The sequence below is a fragment of the Leptonotus elevatus genome, chromosome 13, assembly GCF_054856555.1.
Source record: "Leptonotus elevatus isolate MCC_2025b chromosome 13, RoL_Lele_1.0, whole genome shotgun sequence".
NCBI lineage: Eukaryota > Metazoa > Chordata > Actinopteri > Syngnathiformes > Syngnathidae > Leptonotus > Leptonotus elevatus.
The window spans coordinates 18,288,197-18,313,587 of record NC_141251.1 but is presented as its reverse complement, the minus strand read 5'-3'; the positions used below and the strand labels follow the sequence as shown (position 1 = coordinate 18,313,587).

The following is a 25,391-nucleotide window of genomic DNA, read 5'->3' as shown; positions in this document are numbered from 1 at the left end:
TCAGTTTCTGTAATCATTAGCGTGCGCTCTGACATGAACAAGGTAGTAGGACGCAAGATCTGGCACTGGTGCTAGACGTTTTGTCAAGAGGGTTCAAATAGTCCGTTTCAGTCACAACATACTGTGACAGTGCGAGTAATTTGACAGTTTAACACAATACTTACCACAAAACCTTTAAGGACGTGTTGCAAGTTTGAAGACGTGCAAACCGAGCTCCTTTTTTTCCCTCGCCGTCATTTTACAGCACACACATCTAATAGAAGGTGTCGGTTTGGAGTGAGGAGGAAACCAAGATTGTTTTACTGGAATATAAATCACGTAGAGTATGAAACATGAACAACTATTGGCCTCTTGTGCACTGTTATAATACTTGAAGGCTGCAGTAAAGCTCTTATTTTCTGCTGAGGTGCAATTTCAGACGCGCCAATTGTAAATACATCAAAACTGTGAACATGCTTATATTTCTCCCAAAAACAACAACATTGTAATATCAAGTTTATGCCAGGAAAAAAAATTATGTCGAAGCAATTCTATGACTCTATGGGAGTTAAAAAAAATAAGGTTGTGCATGGAACTTCTTTTTTGGTGCCTTGCAACAATAAATGAATTATAGGCAGACTATTTAACTATTTTACAGTACTTTGTCCTCTAATATGTTACAAACAAACTATAATTACAGTGAAAATGTTCTTTTTTTTTTTTTTTAACCTAATACAATATAGCAAACACACTTCTAAAAACAATTAAAACCAACTGAATTTGAAAGACAAATGTCAAAACAAACTTAAACTAAAGCTCATTTAAAAAAAATCCAGAACTATTATAACCTATCCATAATGCAGAGTGTATGAATTATTTCCTGCACAAGTAGTATTTCTCTATGGGTGGGCTATAATTTTTTTTCTCCACACTCTTGTGATCTGCTCTCACAAATAGTCGGCAGGCTCTGCTCCCCGGTCATCATGGTAACTAAATCCCGACTTGCCATTCGCTCAGTGGTATACAGTTGCTCGCTTACATGAAACAAAAAATGGGTTTTGTAGTGTGACCTATAATTCTTGATTATTTATTTAATTTAAATTGTGTATTAAAAAAAAAGGGGGAAAAAAGCATATGATTACTTTAAAGGCAAATGTGTTTCCATGCTGCTTCCTCTGAGGAATATGTGCATGTATGTAATTGGCATCTTTCCTAGCAAAATGGAGTAAGGAGAAGGATTCTGGCTCTTCCATCCTTTTCGTCTTCTGTTTTCATTCATTCATGACTTGTGCTGTATTTGTGGATATGTGAGTGCGTTTGTGTGCAACTCAAACAGTGTCTTTGCCAAGAATGTGATTTAGCATATCCTCGGGAGAGTGGGAGGAAATGCAGAGCTAGATAGCGAGAGCATCTAATTTCACTCCCTGTCATGAGTCATGATGTTAAACAAGTGCAGAAAAATGCAGTTTCACCTAAAAATAGCCCTAACAATGTGAAATCACTCTCAATCTTCTAAAACCTTCTTATCTTACCTACAATACTTTCCAGTCAAATAAAAGAGATTTATTGTCAGTGGTGGACCTTGCGGTTCATTAACTTAAAGGAAGTTGCTTCCTGTGAAAGTAGACCAAATGGTGCCCAGATGAATGTTTAATGGGATGACTTCCTAACGGCACAGTAAATAGTGGATGCGGGCTCGTGCAGCACTGCCGCATGAGCGCCACATGAAAGCACGATGCCATTCAGTCAATAAGAAGCCTGCCGTCCAAGCTACAAAATGTACTTTTAAGTGCAGCAAATACCGAATAATCAATCCTGCCGTACTGTGCTTTTACTCAACATCGCACAGTGGTGCCTTGATATATTCCATGTGTTTAATTTATTCTGTGACCACCTTCATAAATCACAACAATCATATCTCAAATCAACTTTCCCCATTGAAATGAATGGAAAGGCCATTAATCCGTTCCAGCCTACCCAAAAAGTCCCCAAACATATTTGTCATGTGTGCTTTTTTAACTAAGGAAAAAAGCTCTATATAATTTTGACTTCATATATTAACAACATAGTTAAATAGAGTGTAAAGAATGTAATGTGTTTGTGCATCAAGATTCATTTGTTGCCATTATTTCTGGTGTGTACAACTTGGTCTTGAAGACACAATGTTTCACAAAAATTTAAATTAATTCAGTAGAGTGCAGTAATATTACTTGTTTTTCACAGCAGACAAATACAATCAACCTGTAAATATTCTTACATTTTCAGTGTACATGTATGTGGTAATGATGTGTGTGCTCAAGTAACCATTGTTTAAAGGGTTGTAGCACCATGACTATCGATGCTAATCCTTATCGTTTTAGATTCTAGTTTAGCACTAAGATAGCAGAAGCAAAACATGTGGTTGCTTTAAGTAGACAATGTGTTTTCCCTTTGTTTTAAGTTTAATTCGACAATAAACTTCAACTGGGACTAGCACGTGACAATTTGTGCCATCCAAGTGATGTAGTTTAACGTCCCATAGGACTTCTGTCGACAGCAAACTAGTTGCGGTTGAATCAACAGCGCCTCTGCTGGTAGCAGCCAAGTAGTGCACTCCATGTTGCCTCAATCACGCAAGATGGCATTAGGCTATACAAAATTGATTGATCATAACAATCAGTTCATTGGTTAATCGATTGCATTATTAGCATATTAATGTGAGTGTGAAAGAAATAGAAACAAATAACCTACCTAATAGAGTAAGCGTAGAATGCATAAAATGTTCATATAAATCTTAATTTTATGACTGAAACTGTGGAATGCAAACACACACACACACACACACACACAAATATCCCCACACGCGCATCCCCACACACGCACACACACTCTCGTGCCTGCTGTATTCTCGCCAGCCTGCATGAGAGCGTCGTTGTAGCGCGCAACAACACAGACGCGTGCCATCCACTTCCACGCGGGAAACATCCGTCCACATCCACGCGTACTGCACATTGCTACAACATGGCGACAGAGGTTAGACATGTTTTTTCTTCTCCCCCTCCTCCTGCTCGTGGTGCCTTGAGCCCAGGTTGATAAATGTCAGTCTTCGTCTTACTGATGCATGTTGAAATAATCGTGCCTTTATTTTCCTTATTTGAATGTATTTTCACCTGCAGCTATAACTGTTTATTTTTGCTTTAGTTAAACTGTTAGGATCTAATTAAGATCACTGATGAGGCAAGGACTGTCAGCACCATGGACAGGGGTGGACTTGTTGTTCTCCCCTATTAAACATTAATGGCCCACATTGAAACACTTTGTTGTCATGTGTTCTTCATTGAATGAATTCCCATGCGTCACTATGCGTATGCAGATTGCACATGACAGAGTGGCTGTACTATATGCTCACTCGGCACAACATTAGGTACACCTACACAATGCAAGAAAAGAAACATCCTTTACATAAGATTAACAATTATTATTAATATATTAGTATTGCTAATGTTGTGGCTCTCTCGTGTGAATAAATAGGATTAAAGTAAAGCATTACCCCAATAATAAATATGACATGAAAAACGTTCTTACCTAAAACTGTATTGCGAACATGTACCTAATATATTGATTGTCCTGTGAGCGTATAACGCATGGGTTTTCACACGTTTTCCATACGGGCTGAGGGCCATTTGCATTCCGCTTTCCACTTTGCAGCATTCCACAACATATACTCAAAATAACATTTGGCCTGGCCTGCATCACTATTTTATTTTATTTTATTTTATTGTATTTATTTATTTATTTATTTATTTATTTATTTATGTATTTATGTATTTATGTATTTATGTATTTATGTATTTATGTATTTATTTATTTATTTATTTATTTATTTATTTATTTAAAACTAAAATAGTGACAACATTTCTCTTCATTATATCAATAGTCTAAAATGTTGTCCACCGCTTTCTGCTCCCTGTCTAGTTCCAATTAATTATCCTAAAAAATATATATTTACGACAGCTTTCTCTTGTTTTGGCCCTCATTTTGGAGATCAACCTAATCCAGGGGCGGATCTTTTCTCTTTGGTCACAGGGCTGCTGACCACCCCAAAATGTGCTTGTCACCTCTTAACAAAAAGCTGGGATGTAGTTGTTTTCTTTTAATAGCTACAATTTATAAATAATGTGAAATTGCTTGGATGATTGGTTTTACCATTTAAAAAAAAAATGGCTCTTACATCCTTCTATTTTTCTGTATGCAGCCCTTGGAGGAATACGTTTGGACACTCCTGGTATGGAGCATCACCAGTGCTTTAAGCCAATGTGCATCCAACCCATATGTGTCCTTGATGATGTCACTTTTAAGCTGAAAGCGTAGCCGCTTCAGTTATCATCATAATGACTTCACCGGGGGAGGCATGTGGTTAGTTGGGGCATAATTTCACCTTGAAGCTCCCTTCTACTGTTAGTAGGTTGTAATGTAGATAGCGGCAAGTTGTACACTGAGCATGCTAAATGAGCAATGCAGTGAATGTGATACAAAGGTATGCTGCTGCTTGCCAAATATGGGGACTTCCATGGCTCAATCCAACACTTGCATAGAAATGCACATCGATGTGGAAGCAGCTTGGAATGGAAATGCTTTAACCTATGAATTATCCATGGCAGACTGCAGCTGTTCATGTCCGTCAGTGATCAGGGCTCCTGTCAACCACTTTACTTCCTGTCCATCATTGTCTTTGCCACTTATTCTTCTCCTATTTTACCTACATCATAAATATTACATCTCCACTCTTGCCTAAGACTGTGCTACAGTCCGCCATTCAGATAATCACCCAAATACCCAAAAATGTTTGCTTTCAATGTATGAATCAAGTTTTCATTCTTGAAATAAAAGTAACATTTTAATATATTTTTAAACGTGCATATAGTTAACAATCATACACATACTATTCGTAATCAAAGGATTAGGAGGGATTGAGTTAATTTAACTGTCTTTCACTCGTTTGATACATTTGTCAAAATGTCGTACAAAAAAACTGCTGAATGAGCTCGACTGTTTTTTTTCCAGTGATAAATGATGCCAATGTTTGCCACTGTGTTGTTAATTTTGTCTATTAATAGACCAATTTGCTCATTATGACGAGCAGCAGGCTTAGTAGTGTACAGGCAGGAGGGGGGTGATATAAAGGATATTTAAAGCACAGTGCAGACAGAGCAATCTCATGGCTGTGTTTTTGGGCTGTGAAGAAGACTAAAATAGCGGTGTGGATGTTTTTCCTGGTTGTCAGTGAAACAACACATTTTCCAGTCTTCTTGGCCTTCTTATATACTCTGTGAATGGCTCCACACAGTTATCATACCTACTGTACAGACAGTACAAAATTAGTTTTATGTATGTAAAATGTTGCTATCTTTGGATGTAAATGAGCCGCTGAGATCTGGAGTGGTCAAACTCCATTTTGTTTTTGTCATTTTGCATGGGAGTTTTAGGCTAACTAAAAGTTTAGTGCAAAAGTGGTCCAAAATCTGTCAGTATTTCCTTTTAGTCATAAAACATAAATGTGTAAATGTGGACTGAAACAAACACATCTTTTGATCATTTCAGGGTTGTTGTTTTTTTTTAAGTATGGTTGCTTTTTGTCTTTATCATGCATTTCCCATTAAATTACATTAGGCCTCTGTCAAAGTCCCAGTTAATTTTTTCTTCCGGCAGGTGTAACGGCAACGTGTCCAAATACTTTTGTTCATTTATGAATCACCCCTTTTTTTCCCACATCCCTCTCCACTTACTATCCTCTGGAGTGGAGTAATTGAGATCAACACAGAGTGAGTTTACAGTGTCCCACTTACTCGCTGTTGCCGATCCTCTCTGAGAAAACGTCAGTTTGGGTGTAAACCACTCAACATGCTTTTAAAGCGAAGTAGCAGCAATTGGGCCAAGTGATGCGCTGAGAGGGTTGACGATGTATCTCTGACTCAAAACTGACGGGCAACAAGATGTAACGCGGCCCTGAGTTTATCTTGTCGTGTGCAGTTTCACAGCCTCCAGGAGATGAGGCGCAGTGCTTCCCTGGTGATGAAGGTGTTCGTACAGAGGGACTACAGCGAGGGGACCATCTGCCGCTTCCAGACCAAATTTCCCCCCGAATTGGACAACAGGGTCAGTAGCTGACATCTGTGAGGACATAATATCGCCAACATTAGGGTTAACTCTTTTGCTCGGATTAGCTACAACAGCAGTTTTTTTTTAATTACCTAACTTTTTCTCTGACCATCTGTTACAATTATAAGAGTATTACAGCCCTGCCAAGTACAGTAATTATCATTGGGAGAACATCCCACCTTCACACTATAGTAAACATCTGCATCACTTCACATAAACGTACTCTGGCAGATGCTCACAGGCTTTTTTTCATATTGCGTACAGAGGAGGACTTCTAATTTGCTGCTGAGTTGCTCTTGAGTCCAAGCAACACTTTTTGACTGTGATGACATGTGCATATTTGTGCTTCGCAAGTAGATTGAGCGGAACTTGCTGGAGGAAACAGTGAAGACCCTGAACTCGTACTACATGGAAGCTGAAAAAATCGGAGGCCAGTCGTACCTGGAAGGATGTCTGGCTTGCGCGACGGCCTACATCATCTTCCTCTGCATGGAGACGCGCTACGAAAAGGTAAATGAGAGCGCCACAAACCAATCAGGTGATACAGGCTGAAAGAAGGTGTGTGATAGTCTATAGATTATCATTCCATTGTAATTGGTGTCAAAATGTAGAAAGGATGATGCAGCACATTCCAAAGTTCCGCAGGACTCTCAAGTTCATCCACAGCAAACTCGTGGATGAGGTTGCCAGATCCCCTCTATAGTTGATTAAAAAAAAATAATTTGCTACAGTATACTGTATGAAGAAATACAATCTGGCCAAAAAACGAAATGAAAAAAATAACAATAAAATTCAAAAAACAATTTTGTTAACAAAATAAAATAAAAATGAAAATAATATTTAAATAAAAAACTGAAACTACATTTTATGTTTACAAAACTAACTATAATTATAGTGAAAATATCCTTCGTTTTAGTTTTTGATAATTAATTTAATACATGAGTCTTTGGGGAATAAGGATGTTTGAAAGTGTGTCATACAGAATTGACGTCATCTAGCAGCGACCAATAGAAAAGCACCTTCAGATGATGTCGCTCCTCGGCGACAATTTTGCGTGTTTGACTTTTTGCTCCATTGGCTCAGCTCACCTGCTTTATCATTTAACTCAGCCGAAATGCAACAATAGGTAAGAAATTAGTTACTTTTTTTCATTTTACCATGGTGTTTATTAAATATGGCACACAAGTAATACACTTTTTTCAACAACAAAAAACTAATACTGAAACTAAAACTATGCATTTTTTTTAATAACTAAAACGAATTAAAAACTAACAGAACCACCCTGAAAACTAAATAAAACAAATATTTTAACGAAATAAATAACTAAAATGAAAATTCCAAAACTATAACCCTGGTATGGCCTATGATGTTTCTGCTGTGTATTTATAAAATATGGAGACATCAACCAGTCCTCAATGAGTCACAGGTGACTTTGGGTGAGAGGCAGGGTATACCTTGGTTTGGATGAAGTGAAGTGGTATTGCTTCACAGTATCGGAGCATTTTTATGGTTTTGACTACATTTACAGTACCGGCATAGAATGTACATTCTTCTTATTATTTTTTTTAGCATTGTTGTTACATTTTTAATCAATAATAATGATGATAATGATAATAATGGTGGCTCAATTTATTTAAAAAAATGGTTTGGTAACAAAAACTCATTGCAATCTCACAAGGTTATTAAAAGGAAACTTGAAATAGATGCACGGTATTTACTCTTGCGGGCCACATAAAATAATGAGCGGGCCTCCAATTTGACACCCATTGAATTTGATTAATAGATCAATTTCCTATTACTTTTGTCTTCATTGGGGTCATAGGTGAGCTGCAGCTTAGTGGGGTACAACCTGAACTGACTTGACATTCTTCAATGAACCTAATGTGGACCGAATTTCAGTACAGTCACTGACCGGCCACAGACCGAATTGAGTGCAACAGTTCCTCTTTTCACTGAATTGCGTGCTTGAATGCACTCCCGCACATTGAGGTCCCAGTTGTTTGCACCCGCATGAGCCAAAGACACAGCAGATACAATCTGATCACGCAATAGCTTAATAGACCTCGCACACACCTGCGTGCAGGTGGGCGAAGCACGGCATGGCACGCCACTCGTACAGTTTGTATCACAAACGTCCGTCCTGACAAAGGCCGGGTGATGATAGCATAGTTGCACACGCAGTCTTTGATCACCTGCTGCTCTTATTGGGTCAAACTGGAGCTGCACAAAGTCCCAGCATGCCTCGGTGGGCTGATCTCTTTCACCAGCATCAATCACCTCCCTGGTTTTGTCACTTTTTCTAAACATTTCCTTATCAACAGAAGGCACTGGGCGCTCCACAATGTTGTTTATAGCTGAGTTGAAGCCATGCAGAAAAGGTCTACTCCAACCTCCTTTCATGTCTTTTGTCTGCTGGTGAAGCAAAACCTATCGGCCTGACTGGAGAGTGACTTTATTGACTCATTTGACAAAATGATGCCGGTTGAACGATGATGACAAGTGTAGCCACCCAAGTGGATCTTTTGATAAGAGGCCACACGCACCAGAGGGAGCGTGTGCAGAATCAGCAGAGCACCCAAAAGCCCGGATGCTTGCGGCGCACCCTCTCAATGGGCGCTGATTGCTCCAAGCATGTTGAGATGTGCGCTCATCCATTCATATACAAATAATGTCTATTCAGTGTTTTATTTTGCTTATTTAATATTTTATCTTGGGCCACATGGCTGGTTTGATAGTATGTATCTAGAGCCCAATGTTATGAGTAACATTATAAGATTTTTTTGTGTCATAAAAGTAGAAAGAGTTGTTGACCCAAGGAAAAGTTCTACTCGAAGGGCCACATTTTTTTTAAACAAATAGCAGATGTACGGAAGCGTATTGCATTCACTTGGAAAAAAAAAAAACCTCCTGTTTTTCTGACTAATTTTTTGGGTTTGCTTTGTTTTTTTGAGTATTTTTTATTTTATTTTCTGTTTTCATGAATTTTTTTTTTCAGTTTTACAGATTTTTTTTTTCTGTCAAAAAATATTTTTAAAAAAATTATAAAACAGGGGAAAATTACTCAGAAAAACAGAAAAAAAATATTCCGAAAAACAAGGAAAAAAAATATTTTTAAAAACAACGCTCCCCCAAAAAAATTGTCAGAAAAACAGGACTTTTTTTTTTCAAGTAAATGCAATACGCTTCCGTACAGATGAGATAAAAATAAATAAATAAATCATGAAGTTTTTAAAATGTATAAATAAATGAATAACATTTCAGTTTTATTTAATAGTAACATTTTTAATTAATTTAAATTAGTCAGCCAATCATTTAATAATACAAATAAATATCTAAACAAAATTAGATGTGATTTTTTTTTTGTGAGCATTTTTTTATTGCAATGATTACAGTAAATATAAGAAGGTTCTCAAACTTTTTATACCTATAGTACCAATTGAAAAAAAATACTTGGCTCCCAAAGTACCATAAAAATGTATTGCACATGAAAATTATATCAACATTGTACGTGTTTGGGGGTGGGGGGTGGGGTGGGGGTGGGGCTGTATTCTAAAAGACTAAATGTAAATGATTTGAACTTCAAGGTTGAAAACAACTGACTCTACTATGCAAACGTACTGTACTGGATTAAAAACAAAAAAAAGTTCATAGTCAGCTATTATAACATGACATGACATACACATTTTGAACATTTAAGTCAGTTATTAATTTGTGTACCACCAACGTAGTGCTTCTCAATTATTATTTTTTTTACATCCTCCCAGGAGGAAGAAAATATTTTGTGCCCCGCCTCCCCCCAGCTCTCCACCGCAACTATAAATAGTATAATTTTTCTATTAAAATGCTAAAGTACATTTCTACGAAGGATAATACTCCTTGCAAACTCTTTGATAGTAAACACTCCACTGCCACCTACTGTAGTGCATGTGCAATTACATGTTATTATAGTACGGCGAAAAAAATAAAAATAATAATAATCCTTGTGTCACATACACCAACCACTGTGCCCCTAGGCAAAATGTTTGTTTTTTTAAATGAACATTAAAAAAATAGGAAAAAAGCATTAATGTAACAATTGCTATAATACATTTTGTTGCAATAATTGCAAATGTAACACCTTCCTGCTTTGGTCGCCGCTGAAGTCTCACGAGAAATAGTGCACATGATGACAGTTTTGAGCCCCAATTTTTGTTTTTTGTTTGACTTCTAGGGAATATTTCGAATTTTATTCGAACTAAAAAGGTACATGCTTCCTCTGATGTTGTGGAACATTTTTCTATCTTCCCCCTGGGTTTCCACGAAGTGTTGCAAGTTAACACACAGGAGAGAAAAAAAGCGTTTACGTTTTATGGCTAAGGAGTGTGATTTGTCCATTTCAGGATCATTTTCCTGTCTTTTCCCTCTGCCAAATACAGAAAGAAGCGTTTACGACTATGTGGTTTTGTCTTCACGTTGGGTTTGCGGGGTCACTACGTCGACAACTTTGCCTGCAGCTGTGGAAGGCCTTTGCCATCTCCGAGGAGCCTTTGTCAGTATTGCAGCAAAGCCTCTGTGGCTTTAATCTCTTTTGGCGCAACACTGGAACGACCTTTAGTTAACTCAAAGAGGCAATGTTTACGTGTGTGCTTCGATAAACCAGCGACTGTACAATAGACAGCAAATACAAGACTTTCGCTTTAAATCAGACATATTGTGGTAAATTGACTTTTTGATGGCTTGTATACAAAATATTGGGCAGAAGGGGACCTTATGGAGCAAAAAAACAGCTGTACATATTTATTGTCCCTCGGTACACAGATGTGCAAATGATCGCGCTTTTGCCTTTTCAGCAGCACTGACAGCTTTCTTTGTGACGGCAAGGCACAGTAGAGTGCGCTTCAGCTGTCAGACACGCTTTGGCTGCTTCTAGGGGATGCATGGCATATCAGCATTGATATTGTCCACAGAGGCACATAGCCCGTGCTCAATAAGCTGCCCTAATTATGCCACTTAAATCTAATAGCTGTCCTTTCAGCATGACTGGCCATCAGTCTGCACAAATCCTGTGGACATGTCGCAAGATTTGTGCTGCTCTGCTGTCCAGAGCAAACCCGTTATAGTCTGTGTGATGTAAGAAGGATTTAGATGAACTTTCTCTGTCAGTAAAGTAAATGGGACATTTTGAAATTTTAGTGGTTTCACTTGTCCTATTTGCGCACATATATTAGTATAGCTGTGTGATATACAGAAATGAGAGGCAACGAAAGAGCATTTAAAAAGAAAATCATTTATGACTATTTATTATAACCATTTATTTATTTAATTACTCTGTACCCTTATATTTTGGTTACTTTCTTGATCTTCATGAGAGGCAGGATATTAGAACCAGACAAGCAGTTTTAATATGGTACAGAACTCTTACACCAAAATATAGTAATTGTTAAAATGTCACAGTCTTATAATGAGGGATGGACAAATACCAATATCAGTTATCGGTCTCAGGCCAATACCAGAATTGGCCGCACTCTTGTGTCCATTTTATGATTATGAGCTAGAAATTAGAAGAATAGAAATTTGTTATTAATTTCATGCAATTTTAAGAAAAAATACTATATTAGGATTATTGAGATATACACTACTTACAAAAAGTTAGGGATATTTGGCTTTTGGGTAAAATTTCAGTACGAGCCTAAAATGCATTCAAACCTTTACAGGTGAACTTAATGTGACCTTCTCGAAGCTTTTTAATGGACCAACTGTTATATGTTTCAGTACTTTTGTCACAAGTTGCGGTTCTCTAACGAGGAGTTTAAAGCGATACAAGACTTATAACTCTTTTTCCAGTATTGGATTAGGCATTGTGTAAAAAGAATAAAAGTGCAATTATCTCTGGCATCTTATTACCTGAATTTTCTTTTAAACTGATTAAGTATCAAAATAAGAACATACCGTGGTGAGCAACATTATCCTGGTCACGTGATCGTGATGACGTATCCGGTGCGTTAACGACAGCTGCCTTCATTCATTTCAATGGGAGTTTGCTGACGTAATGGGCAAGAAAAAGGCCGTCTTCTATCCTAATTACTGTGCCAATTCTGATCAGAGTAAAATCCTCAGCATCTCAGGTTTCATGTCATTCCGGGTGGGGGTGGGGCGGTAAGGAGGTGGCCTCTGCTAATGTGGGCTAAAGCGTGCTTAGCACACAACATGTAGTTTAAACAGTCGTCCTTATCATGCTGTTCACAGTTTGACATCATGAGACCAAGACACCTAACAATGGATCAACAGTACCTTGCCATTGTAATGCTTCAAACAGGACGTTCTCAGACGGAAGTGGCCACCGAGCTTAGAGTGTCACAGAGTGACATCAGCAGGTTGCTACAGAGATACTGAGAGACTGGAAGAGTCACAGAAAGAAGTAGAAGTGGACGTCTTTTGGCCACATACCTCAATTGTACCCACCATTGTTGTTCACTTTTCTTTCCTGCACTTTTCTCCAGACCTGAATCCTATTGCATCAATCAAACAAACTTTATTTATAGACCTATATAGCAATTTTTAATAGCCTACATTAAAATGCAACTCAAGGTTCTAAAACATCATTAATCCAGTGATTGTGCCCCTACATGAACAACACGGGTCTAATTTCATCTTCATGGACAACAATGCTCCAGCTCATGGAGGTGGCATCATCAGGGAACGGCTGTTGGAGACTGGTGTACCTCAAATGGAATGGCCTGCACTTTCTCCAGATCTGAATCCTATTGAAAAGCTGTGGGATCAGTGGAGTCGCCATGTAGAGGCTGGAATCTCTGTACCCCAAAACCTCAATGACCTGAATCCTATCTCCAAGAAGAGTGGGATGCCATTCCTCAGCAGACAATGAGTCGATTTGAGAACAGCATGAGACGCTGTTGTTAAGCTGTAATTGATGCTCAAGGGCACATGACGAATAATTGAGACGTTGACATTTTTGGTTGCAGTGTTCCCACCATTGTTGTTAACTTTTCTTTCAATGGATTGTTTGAGTTGAGGAAATCACCAGCGCATCCTTCGACTTAAATGTCCTGCTTTCATGATATGATATCATTGTAGCGTGAACTTTTGACATTATATATATATATATATATATATATATATATATTATTTATATGTCTTTCTTTAAAAGTACTCGTACTTGTATCAGTCTGAAAAAAAGTGATATTGAACATCCCTACTTATAGTATATGTATGTTATAATATATATGTATTTTGATGCACCGTATAAGAAAAATGTATAATTGTTGTACATATTTTTCAATTAAATTGTCTGAGCATAGTCTATGCAAATACATAACAAAAATATAATTGAGTATATATTTGTTTATTGTATTATGAATGTTTTAGCACCTTGAGTTGCATTTTAATGCAGCTAATAAAAATTGCTATTATAGGCCTATAAATAATGTTTGTTTGATTGATGCTATAATGTTCATCAATTATAATGCTTGTAATATCAAGGGACCTAATCACTGATAATATTTTAATGGGGAGGTATCATATACATGAAAATTATTCAGAATTGTAGGTTTTGATGGAGTTTTCCTTTAAAAAAAAATAGCACTGAATTTAATTTTAAAATAGATTTAACTGCTTGGGGTGACGTTTGAACTGAAATTACATAAAATATTGACCATATCATTCAAAAAAAATTATAATATTAATGTTTTATGTTGAATTTCAGGTTTTGAGGAAGATAACAAGCTACATCCAGGATCAGAATGAGAAAATCTATGCTCCGCGAGGGCTGCTGATCACCGACCCCATCGAAAGAGGAATGCGAGTTGTATCCTTCAGAGAGGCACCTGCTGCCTCCTTTTCCTACTGACACTCAAACAGCACGAGTGCACAAAAGTGCATGGTAAGGCCACAGCCCTATTAGAGCAGTGATAACAGATAAGAGGCGGCAGCGGTTTAGAGGTCACGGAAGCCATTGTAGTTCGAGTCCTTGAAAATTCCACACAAGCATCTGGGTTGGGCGGGAAAATGCGAAACACCTTCTTCTCCTCTTGAATGGCCACGAGGCTGCCCTTGGAATGGCACTTACAGTCAACTCCATCAGGGAGGATGTTCAATAGCTGACTGTCATGAATCTGAAATAAGGTTGTGGGAAAAAAGCACCAAGTCAGCAGTTCAGTGTGCGTGTGCGTTTGAGGCATCTTGCATTGCATTAATAGAAAAGTGTCAACTGAAGTGTGTCAACACTTTAGTAGAATTCCCTCCTTAACCTCCCGCTCATAGCTGGAGATCAGCGTGTTCGAGGACCGAGGCTCGGGCAGCTCCAGCCCCAGCAGCAGCGCGGCATCGACGGGGGGCAGTGCTCGATGACTGGAGGGCCAGCGCCAGGCTTACGGGTACCACCACGGGGGAAGCGGGACGCTCACCAACATCCGCATGCTGAAACATGAGAGCACCCGCTTTTGACACCTGCAACGCACCGCCTCGGTAACAGGAGGAACGCTTACTGAGTAAGATAAATTGCAGCTAATGTTTACAGTCAGTTGTCAACAGCAGTCCGACCCCAAAGTGGGATACTTTTCTTTTTACAACTCACCATTTATCTTAGTCTCACGATTTATTTGATTTCACATGAGTCCATTTTTTATTTATTGCTAAGTCAGCAGGCTTAGACTAGACTATGTTCCATTCAGTTGTCTAAAAGGTAGCAGAGTGTGAAGTCACTTGCGACTACCAGAGCAGTCCAGTTGCAATCAATTTAATACCCTATGAAAGTAAATGGCAGTCGTTACTTTTTGGGTAAACAAGCCAATGCTAATGAAATTTGACAATGAACATTGTAGGATGTAAAGCAGATAATTTTCAATAATAGCAAAATTATTGATGCATGCAAATTTGTGAGTAAATTTGCCATGTCTATGAATTTTGGCTGAATTCAATGTCAAATGTAAATGGAAGTTTTTACTTAGTTTTAACAAACCGGTGGAAACAACAACCTTCGGAAATGCTGATAATTAAATATAAATGACATTTACTGTAAATAACCCAACGTGGACAGCCTGAGGAGGTACAGTGCTTGACAATAAAGATAGATTGATTGATCCATGAAGTCAAAATTTGTTGAGAAAGTTCACATTAAATTATTAATTCTGTTAAATTCTATGTAAGAACAATACATTTGTTACAACATGATTTGTATCCACGCGTACCTTTAGTGTGCTATTGTTACATGCTAAAATTAGTAAAAACAATGTGGAGAAATGTCTACTCAAACATTAAATATACAACATACAGTGATGAAATTACACCTCTAATGCTTAAAGTGGAAGACAACCTTAATAATTTATTTATAATATGTTATTTGTGACCTCACTAGTTTAAACATGACATTCTGATTAATATTACTTTTGTGGAATATGAGTTAAGCAGCAAAACCCAGCCGTTTTTATCAATGTCATGGGGCGGCCATTTTGCTACTTGCTGTCGACTGAAAGTTACATCAATGTTGCTCAGGGCTCAGACAACGACCAATCACAGCTCACCTGTTTTCAGAAGCTGAGCTGTGGTTGGTTGTTACCTGAGACCTGAGCAACTGTGATGTCATCTTCAGTCGACAGCAAGTAGCAAAATGGCCGCCCCATGACATTGATAAAAACGGCTGGCTTTTGCTGCTTAACTCATATTCCAGTAACGCAATATTAACCAGAATACTGTATTTAGACAAGTGGGTCTGCATAGAACACTATTGTCACGAACATTTTTGAGGGGGTTGACTTCCCCTTTAATCTATTCTATGTACTGCTCAGCTGCCTGAATCATTGGTGTATTTTTGCATATTGAATTTTATTTGTTGGCTAATGCCATAATATCGGAACTTAAGATACTTTGCAATTCCCACCTCCTCGTCGGCATGTCCACGCCAGTAACGCAGGTGCGACTCCCACGCAAAGCAAAAATATTCTAGATATTCTCCAAGATATCCACCGGAATAAAGACGTGCACGCTCAAGCGTGCATACAGCTGTGGAGACTGGCCATGCGTTCCTACACACGCTCGCACACGTACACACATTATTTGGCAGACATTTGTACCGGGCCTGGTCCACAGGCAGTATTCTCTGAGGTTCAATTTAGGCTCTATAAGACTGCTTGTTTGTTTAGTTGTGTAGACCTCCGTCCCAATCATTCAAATAAACACACTGGTTTAAAATTAGAAGTGGCAGTCAGATGTTGACATAGCTAATCTAAAATGTTAAAATAAAATCATATACTGTAAGTGGTCAATGACTTGCTTGTTGGTTGATTTAAGGGGCAGTGACTAGATGAGAGTGTCAATTTCTTTTTGTCCTGTAATGCACAGTTCTAGCGCCCTCTAGGGTAAAACTGGTGCCACTGTTAACTCATTCATTCCCTCTTTTCTGTTCTCTTCACCCCTTTTCCATGTGTTCTTTGAGCTCATCTTCTTGTACAGCCTTTTGCTATGGCTGCAGGTCTTTAAACGGCAATTTATTCAAATGGAAATAGAACACGAGTTGTGCACGTGTGCATCCTCCTGAGCTTTTAATGCCTTCATGTTTCTTCATCCCGGTGGATGGTACCCCAACCTGGTGCTGATGGACTTGAGACATTTCAAATGACTCTTCACTTCCAGTGAGCCACAAACAGGCTTAATAGACAATGTATATTTAAAAATAAATAAATGTTTGAGAGAACTATGCTGCACATGCTTGTTAATAATAATTTACGAGGTAGTAAAAAAGATATGCTTGGAAATGATGTAATTTGTACTATTGTAATGTACTTTCTTTAGCATAAAATGTTCATACACTTTGTCTACAGCTGCATAATGACAATCTTGTCACCATATTGACACCAAATAATGTGTCTGAGGTTATGAATCTTGTTTCTTTCACATAGTACCTCTAACATTTTCTATGATGCATATTTATTTAAAAAATATACTGTATTTTCTCATACAGTAGTTCTGATATTTATTCTATCACACGCTTACTATAATTTCAATGCAGTTGTTTGTTGTACTATAGATTGTGTGACCCTACTGTACACTCTAAAAATAGAAAACTACCAGTCTAGTAGGTTAAGCTCATATTGGCTTGATTAACCAATAGGTTGGTCATACATTGAGCATTCTGGGTGGTTACGGGCATACCAATTATATTGGTTAGCCCAAAAAAAACAATGAAATTGGTTACAATAGAGAGTAAATCTAGATAAATCCCTTTGAAATAAATTTATTGTATCAATTTATTGTCGTCTAAATGTATTTATTAATTACTATGTGATTACAATATATTGTCATATATATATATAATATTGTGTTTAAAATGGAAATGTGTGTCTGGATAGATCACTAGGCATGACCAGCTCAATGGCCTAGTGGTAGAGTGTCTTCCCTGAGACTGGGAGGTTGTGGGTTTAATCCCTGGCCGGGTCATTCCAAAGACTATAAAAATAGGACCTGCTTGACACTCAGCTTTATGGGTTGGAATCGGGTGGTTACATCACTAAATGATTCCCGAGCATGGCTGCTCACTGCTCCCTAAGGGGATGGGTCAAATGCGGAGAACGACTTTCACCCCACTTAGATGGGCGTGACAATCAGTGGTACTCTTTTTGTCAGCCTCTAATACAGATTAACCAATATATTGGTTAGAATGACCAATTTGTATCAGTTGGCCCAATCACCAATATATATTGGTTGAAAACACCTACTTTATTTACCTATTCTAGAGTGGTTGTTTTAACCAAAGGATCTGTCGGAAACATAACTACCAACTAGATTGGTCAAATTTACCTTTTTCATTTATTGGGGGGGGGGGGGCTGGTCATTTGACCAATCCGTTTTGTAAAGGTGTGATTAAAATATATTTTAAAAATGTATAGTAATACTAGAACTACTACTATTCGTAATACAGTATCATGTATAGTATCAATAAGGTGCTTAAAGAAAATAATGTATAGTCACTGCAATACTTGAGTGTTATTCTAAAGTGTCAGACATCTTTTGTTGTAAATTCTCATTATTGTATTGTTTAACAAAATATAAGGTGTGTAAAGTAACACAAACACATCATCAGCTCTTCATGTATCACTTTTATTTTTTGACATCTACTTGAAAAGCAAGTGTGAAAAAAAGCCACTTTTCTTTGAACACCTCAGGAGATATACTACGTGCTGATATGTGGCCAGTAGTTTTCAGCGCAGTGGCTTCTGATTAATGAAGACAAGCAAAGGGAGCGGAGATTCATTGGGACGTGAATGTGTTCTAATGCAGCAGAGAACTTCGCTTCGTCACACTCTCCATTAACCTCTGTACCAAAACAAGGAGAACGCCTGCGTGCCAAGTAATGATGTATAGTCCACTTATATGTACATTCCCACATATGTTTATCTTTGTACTGTATTGGAGAGTCACCATTTGGCCCACGTGTACACTACTGTATATGAATAATGCATATTGTATTGTTTCTATTGAGATCATTTTGTAAAATGTCTTCCTCAAGTTATAAAAGATGAGGCGTTGAAAGTCTCTTGGCGGAATGGGAAGATGCTGACTCAGGCAGACAAAGAGTGAATTGATGAGTCACGCTGCATGGTTTAACTAAAGACCAGACTTGAGCGCAAACGATTTATACCGAATTTGCTCTTTCTCAATCTACTGGTGTGTTATTAAAGATGATTTGCATATCAAAACTGACTTTTTCTTTTTTTTTAATAGTCGTTGTGCAGCTGCTGCAAGAGATGTGAAGCCGATGGTTTTCTACTGCTGCTTCCAAAATGAATGCACTCTGAGGTCATTTGAGGTCCAGTTTGGACGCGCACACACATACACACGCTCACACACATCAGTGGCTACAAACTTGGGTTATTTGTGGTTTGGGTGGCTCCAATCATTTACTGTCAGTGAGTGGGAAGAAATTCCGCCTGCCGACCAAATGCTGTCATCTCGCTCCCAATCCTGATTCAAACATTTGGCTCTTCAATTGTTAATTACTCCAGTATGTTCCAAGTTAGTACATGTAAAAAATATTTTCTGTCTGAAATATCATTTTGTTATATTAAAAATGTTTGTATATTGCAGTATTTGGATTTAATTGAGTTCAAATAATATATTATATAAATATTCATCATCATCATATGTCGCTCTCATGGATGCTTGACTAGTATACATAATCTTATGAGAACCAACCAATATTTTTATGTAATGATCGATAAACATAAACATTGTTGACATAAGACCTTAAAATTTTATATTTTTTGATGTAGTGATTCACTTGCCTAAATTCACAGTCAAGTGATTACATGAGTGTGACTGTAAACACTATGTGTCTTGATTGAGAGGCGACCAATCCAGGGTGTTGTCCCCAACGAAAAAACTAAAACAAAAATTCAAAAAACTATTTCGTTAACGAAATTAAATAAAAACGAAAATACTTTTTAAAAAAGGAAAACTAACTGAAACTACATTTTATGTTTACAAAACGAACTATAATTATAGCAAAAATGACCTTTGTTTTAGTCTTTGGTAATCAATTTAATGCATGAGCCTTTGGGGATGATTTATTTTGATATTAACCGGAATAAGGACATTTGTCATCTAGCAGCAGCCAATAGAAAAGCACTTTCAGATGACGTTGCTCCCATGGTGTTTTTTAAATATTGCGCACAAGTAATACACACTTTTGGCAAAAACTAAAACTAATACTGAAACTAACTAAAACTAAGCATTTATGAAATAAATACAATTAATAAAAACTAACAGAACCACCATGAAAACTAATTACAAATAACTAAATTTAAAAAACAAAACTCAAAACAAAATAAAAACTAACTAAAATGAAAAATTCCAAAACTATAAGAACCCTGCTCCCCCACTAGCATAAATTGAATAAGCAGTATAATAAACATAGATGGACGAAAAGGATAACTAAGATGGCAGGCAATGGGGTAGATGCCACGAACTGCCGACTTCCGGGATTTACGTTTCCGGCCACTGCTGGCTGCGTTCCAACACTCGCACTCCCACCACTGCGCCCCCCAACCGCGCGCTCCCGCTCACCGGCGGGAGGGCGTCTCGGCTATCTGAAAGGCTTCGGACACTGAGACAGACACTACACACTCGCAGCCTCGCACCCATCGACGGGAAAGCGCAACCGAGGGGCACAGAGGCGGAAGCGCAAGTACTGGGACGCGGCCCACACGTCACAAACCGGAAACGGAAACAAAGTTGATGGGTGAAAACCCGGAAGTCGGAGGTCCCGCCCCCTCCGTGGCATATAGTCAATTGATTACATCTAAAAGAAAATGTACATCAATATTATAATATTTGCTATTTATTTCATTTGTAGGTTACTACTGTATATTCCGTATTTTTTAAATCAGTTATGTATTCCTTTTGGTATATGCTGAGACATGGCACTTTGCAAATAAAGTTGCAATTTTTTTTTAAAAGGTTTATTAAATGTGGCAGCTCAGTCAAATAAAGGTTAGCAGGGCTGCGGTTGATTAAGCCAAGAAGTCAGTTGGAAAATGAATGGATAACACATGGAAACTTTGTAAATAATGTGCAAAAAAAAATGTGATCAACACAGTGGTATAGTGATTAGTTTGGCATTCTACAAATCCTGAAGTCATACAAATAAGCTCAAATAAGTTGTCCATTGAAGACTCTACATGTTTCCTCAGTGTGAATTGCATTGTTTATGCTGTGTGGCAAACAGTACAGGGTGTCCGGTGCCCTACCACTCACCTAAAAGTCTACTGGGTAGTTCAAGCACAATAGAAAATATCATTGTGTGTGAGTATGTGCGTGTTTGTGAAGACAATCCATCATGGCCCGCTCATAAAGCCAATGATGAAGCTGTTCTGGCAAACTGTGAGCCATTACCACACCTGTGTGAGTGTCCATCAGGCAGCTCTCAGCACCCTCATTTCCCCCTGCCACATTGTTTATTTTTTGTTTTTGCTCCAACTGTTTTTTTTTTTGTGGTCCAACTTTACAAATTCCCCATTCTTTGGCTGCGCATCGCTCCTTCCTTTCAGTCAACTTCCTCTAAGCCCTTCCTGCTCTAAACAAGAAATATAGGTCATTTTTTACACCATCTGTCTGGATGGAGAAAAAATTAACTGGTATTGATTGGTTGAAATGTTTCTCCTGGTGAATGAGTAGAAAGTCTACTAAGCAAACTACAATGCTGCAGTGTTGTAAGATGATTGAGACTGGCAGCCGTGCTTGGCACTGGCAACGCAGTACTTATACTAAAGTGTGCCATTGTGCACTCGTATTTAAAGCATCAAACACCAAGTCGCAAAAGGGCCGCGCCTGGCATCGGACAAAAGCCAGGACTGCGCTTTTCAAACTCATCTGTATCCGGAATCACACATGAATACTCATTTATGAGTGAGGGTGGGAGCTGCATGTGGCCCGCTGGCCACCAGTTGCCCATCCATGGCAAACAGTACATCAAGATTTGAATGCATGTATTCAACATTATTATTTAGAAATTCCACCTCAAAAAGCCACACCCCAGTCAAACCCGCAGGTTCAGTCTAGCCACCTTTATTTATTGTATTTCATTTCATTTTGGGCAGAATCTCGTATAACCTGCCTGTTAACGTTGGCATCTCCCGCATTTTTTTTTTCCTGAAATAAAAAGGTTGAATGAAATATGTGCTTCCACTTTAAAGACGACACCACCAACCAACCCGCTTCAAAGTGACACAGACGTTACTGTTACTTAGATCTGTTTCAGGGAAAATAAATGACATTTTGATAATAGTGCAAATAAATTTAGCTTGTTTTATTACTAATACTGTCCTAATGTGATAAAAAAATGGTCTGTAATTACAGCTGTTAACTCGGCGGTCAGTGACAGTTCTGCTGCTACTTCATCACTTTTCTGAATTGCTTTAATCACACTCATTAGATCAGCCACAGTCAAATGTATTCAAATGACATCAGATGAGCCAATGCCATCTATTTTGTTTTTTGTTTTTCTTTTAGTCAGGGTCCGAAGGGGTTTGAAGCCTCAATCACACAGATGACACATTAAGACAGGGAACCATTTAATGCACATTCACACTTCTGGACAAGTTCAAGTCTTCATTTATCATATGTTGGACCCATGCAACCATGTAAATGTCCAAAGAGAGATCAGCTTGAAATAAAATTAAGTCAGTTCCAATCAGAGTGGAATTATTTAAATCACTGTTCTCTTATGAAATATGGTAGACAGGATTATGCACAAAACACTTAATCTTTGCTGGGAAAAAAAACCCAATTAGAAATCAGACAAATATATATACAAAAATTTCAATTATATTGTAGATAGGAAATTACACACAAACAACAAACAGAAATACCCATGCAGATATAAAAATGAAACTCAACTCTCCTTCCAGTACAGAGAAGTGAGCACATTATAGAACTTAGTATATGCCGAAGTTCATGTTCAGATAAAATAAACTCTGTGACTGCAGCTACAGATACAATGTAAACACCCAAAAAGTTGTGGTTTATTTTTCCATTTATTCTTTAACAAATCCACTCGTGCTCATTTCCTTTCAGGGAAAATATTCAACATACTGTACTGTATCTCGCCGCCTGTGTAGCTGCTCTCAAACTCTCGTGGTTTAACTTCGACACTAACGTTGAATGTCGACATTGTGTGCTTGTAGGAAATTGGATGATTTGTGATTAAAAGCATGCAGGTTGTTCCGCACACACGTGCACATTGTGTTCCTTCAGTTTGCAGAAGGAATTTGAGCAGCTCGTTTCATGGCTGGGGCACACATAAAAGATGCACGCACACACTCAGCATCCCGTTTGCAGAGAAAAGGATTGGACATCATTCAATGACACCATTTTACAGGCGGAGTTTCCTTTCGAGCCAAAATGTATCACACTATTCTGTTATTGCGTTCACTGATGTCTTTTTGTCATCGTGTATACTTCCACACTTCCCAAAAACGATGTAATCCTTCTTCCAGATAAGTCTAAAGTGGTCGAGCAGAGATATGCGTCGCTGTAATTTTTTCCCTTTTTACTTTCTTGGGGATTAGCTCACACTTTGAACAATCCTCTGATGACTTTTCACAATTAGCGGCCTTTGCCATATTTCCCAGTGGGATGGTTGAGTAATATTTTTGATGTGTCTTATCCTGTTCACAAAATGGCTGCCCACTTTGCCACAGGAATATAGAAATAGAAAAACATTTGTCACAGAATCCTGCCCAAAGTGGGGCACACAAATTCACGTTATTTTAAAATGTGCGACCCCACAAATGACAAATGCATTGTGCTGCTCTCATAATGCATTGGTGAGGTGACCAACACAGCACAATGCACAGATAATGATACATAAAGGTTCTGTAGTACCAGGATTGACCTGTTAGAGGCAGCACAGTGTCCCAGCGCACCCAGACTGGCCAAATACAAAGAAGAAGAAATACAAGATGCTAAATTAACTTAGCTTTTCTAGTAACTACATTGTGATTGTAAACTGACTCTTCACCTTGCCATTTCTATTGTGGTAATTGTGAAACACATACACCACAACCACGGTTGCTTCTAAGGTCACGTCCTATTTGGCTATCATTTTGTTTAGAACACAGTGTTGACCACACACATAACAATTTTGTAGTGGTTAACGTTTTCAACATTAACATTGTCAACCCAGATCATTTTCAGAGCTAACAGGTGAGGATAAGTCATGTTTAACACAGTCTATACCACATGATAGCTATTCACTCAGGTTAAGTGTAAAAGGCTCAAATTAGGCTCGATTATAGACTGGGAGGAGAGCAGAAAGAACTCTATGGATTGAAAACAAGAACAAATGGGATCTTTATTGTACAGGCAAAAGAAGCTGAACACAAATGGCAAAAAAAAAAAAATCTATTACGTTAAACCTCTTAGTTGCAAACGAGCAAAAGATATAAAATACTGGAATTGATTGAACCTAATCTGCAGGGCCCAGCTGCTAATGCTCTCTCTAACAGTTCCTTGGCTTGCAGAGACAGCATGACTCCATTGGAGCTCTGTCCAGCATCCTCTGTGCTGTGTAAGACTTTAATTGTTTCAATGCCATTTAGTTGTCATTAAAAACATCTGAAATCTCTCTTTTTATACATTTATTTACAGGTGTTGTCTGTGGTCTGGATCCAGTTTGTTAACAGATAAATGGATTATTGTCATGACCAACGCTGTTAGCTCAGATGAAATGTGCAACACTTTCGACAAAAGTGCACAAAATATTTACGAGGCCGTGAATAACAAAATCTCACACACAAGGCCTGAAGGACTTCACTGGAATCTCAGCCAAAAGCACATGATGTAGTTCTGTGATGATGGTAAAGGCAGTCAAAACTGGACTACGGTGCAGTTGAGAGTTGTGGATATTCCAAGGAGAATTCATCCCTGGAGAATCATTTGAAAGTTTTAGTGAACACACTGTCAGCCGCTTAATGTTTTTGGTCATCGTTCGAGCCAAAATAGTTCTTCAGACTGTTTTAAGGATCATGCGGCTATGAAGCATAGTTTGTCTCCCTGTGCGATGAATTCCACACTTTTACTGTTACAAAGGGATCGGCAAACTTTTGTAATCAAGGACCAGATTTGATTGATGAGCTGAAATATATACAGTGTATAGTTCAAATGTTTATGTAAACTATGTAAAATATTACATTTTTGAATCCCTACTTTTTATTGTATTTTGAATTGATATAGTTACTTGGGGTGTAAATCTCTCCAATCAAGACGATTCGATACGCATCTCAATACATGCAGTGCGATCCGATACAAGGACAGTTCGATTTTAAAATGGAACGATTCGGTTCGGTTCGATTCAGTAGGATTACGATTCGGTTCGATTCGGTGCAACGATAATTTGATTACTTGACAAGTAGTCAACTGCCAAATTCATTTATAATTATTCTGATACTCCATTAATCGTTTCAATATCTTGTGTACTTTAAAATGATCTAAATCTCATAATTTGCAAACATCTGCTTTTATTTTGGAAAACAGCGATCAACATTCCTCACATCCGTGATCCTGGCTGATTATCCGTCTTTTGAACACTTTAGTTAAAAAAAAGTTTGTGTATTCCTCGTTGTGTCAAAGCCAGGGGACGCTGCCAATCCATTGAGATCTAACAAGGGTTTGCGTCCTGGACGTCTTGTCATCTTTCGTTTCCCCCGCAACTTTTGAGCAAGCCCAGGGGGTAATTCAAAGTTGTTTTATGCGACTCGGGAGCAATATAGTTACGTTTTGGAGCA

General features: G+C 38.1%; 1 protein-coding gene across 1 annotated transcript; it reads left to right on the top strand.

Moving 5' to 3' along the window:
- The first annotated feature begins 2,850 nt into the window (after positions 1–2,850).
- Positions 2,851–15,525, top strand: golga7bb (golgin A7 family, member Bb). Its single transcript, XM_086093169.1, has 5 exons — positions 2,851–2,991; positions 5,989–6,114; positions 6,475–6,627; positions 13,820–13,921; positions 14,377–15,525. The coding sequence occupies exons 1-5, from the start codon at positions 2,980–2,982 to the stop codon at positions 14,461–14,463; spliced, it is 480 nt and encodes a 159-aa protein (XP_085949295.1). The 5' UTR covers positions 2,851–2,979; the 3' UTR covers positions 14,464–15,525.
- The last annotated feature ends 9,866 nt before the right edge of the window (positions 15,526–25,391 follow it).

What these genes read in the sequence shown, in the direction of transcription:
- golga7bb (XM_086093169.1), top strand. An exon ending in TGGAGACGCGCTACGAAAAG is followed by an intron (nt 6,628 to 13,819) that starts GTAAATGAGAGC and finishes GTTGAATTTCAG; the next exon opens with GTTTTGAGGAAGATAACAAG. An exon ending in TCGAAAGAGGAATGCGAGTT is followed by an intron (nt 13,922 to 14,376) that starts GTATCCTTCAGA and finishes TCCCGCTCATAG; the next exon opens with CTGGAGATCAGCGTGTTCGA.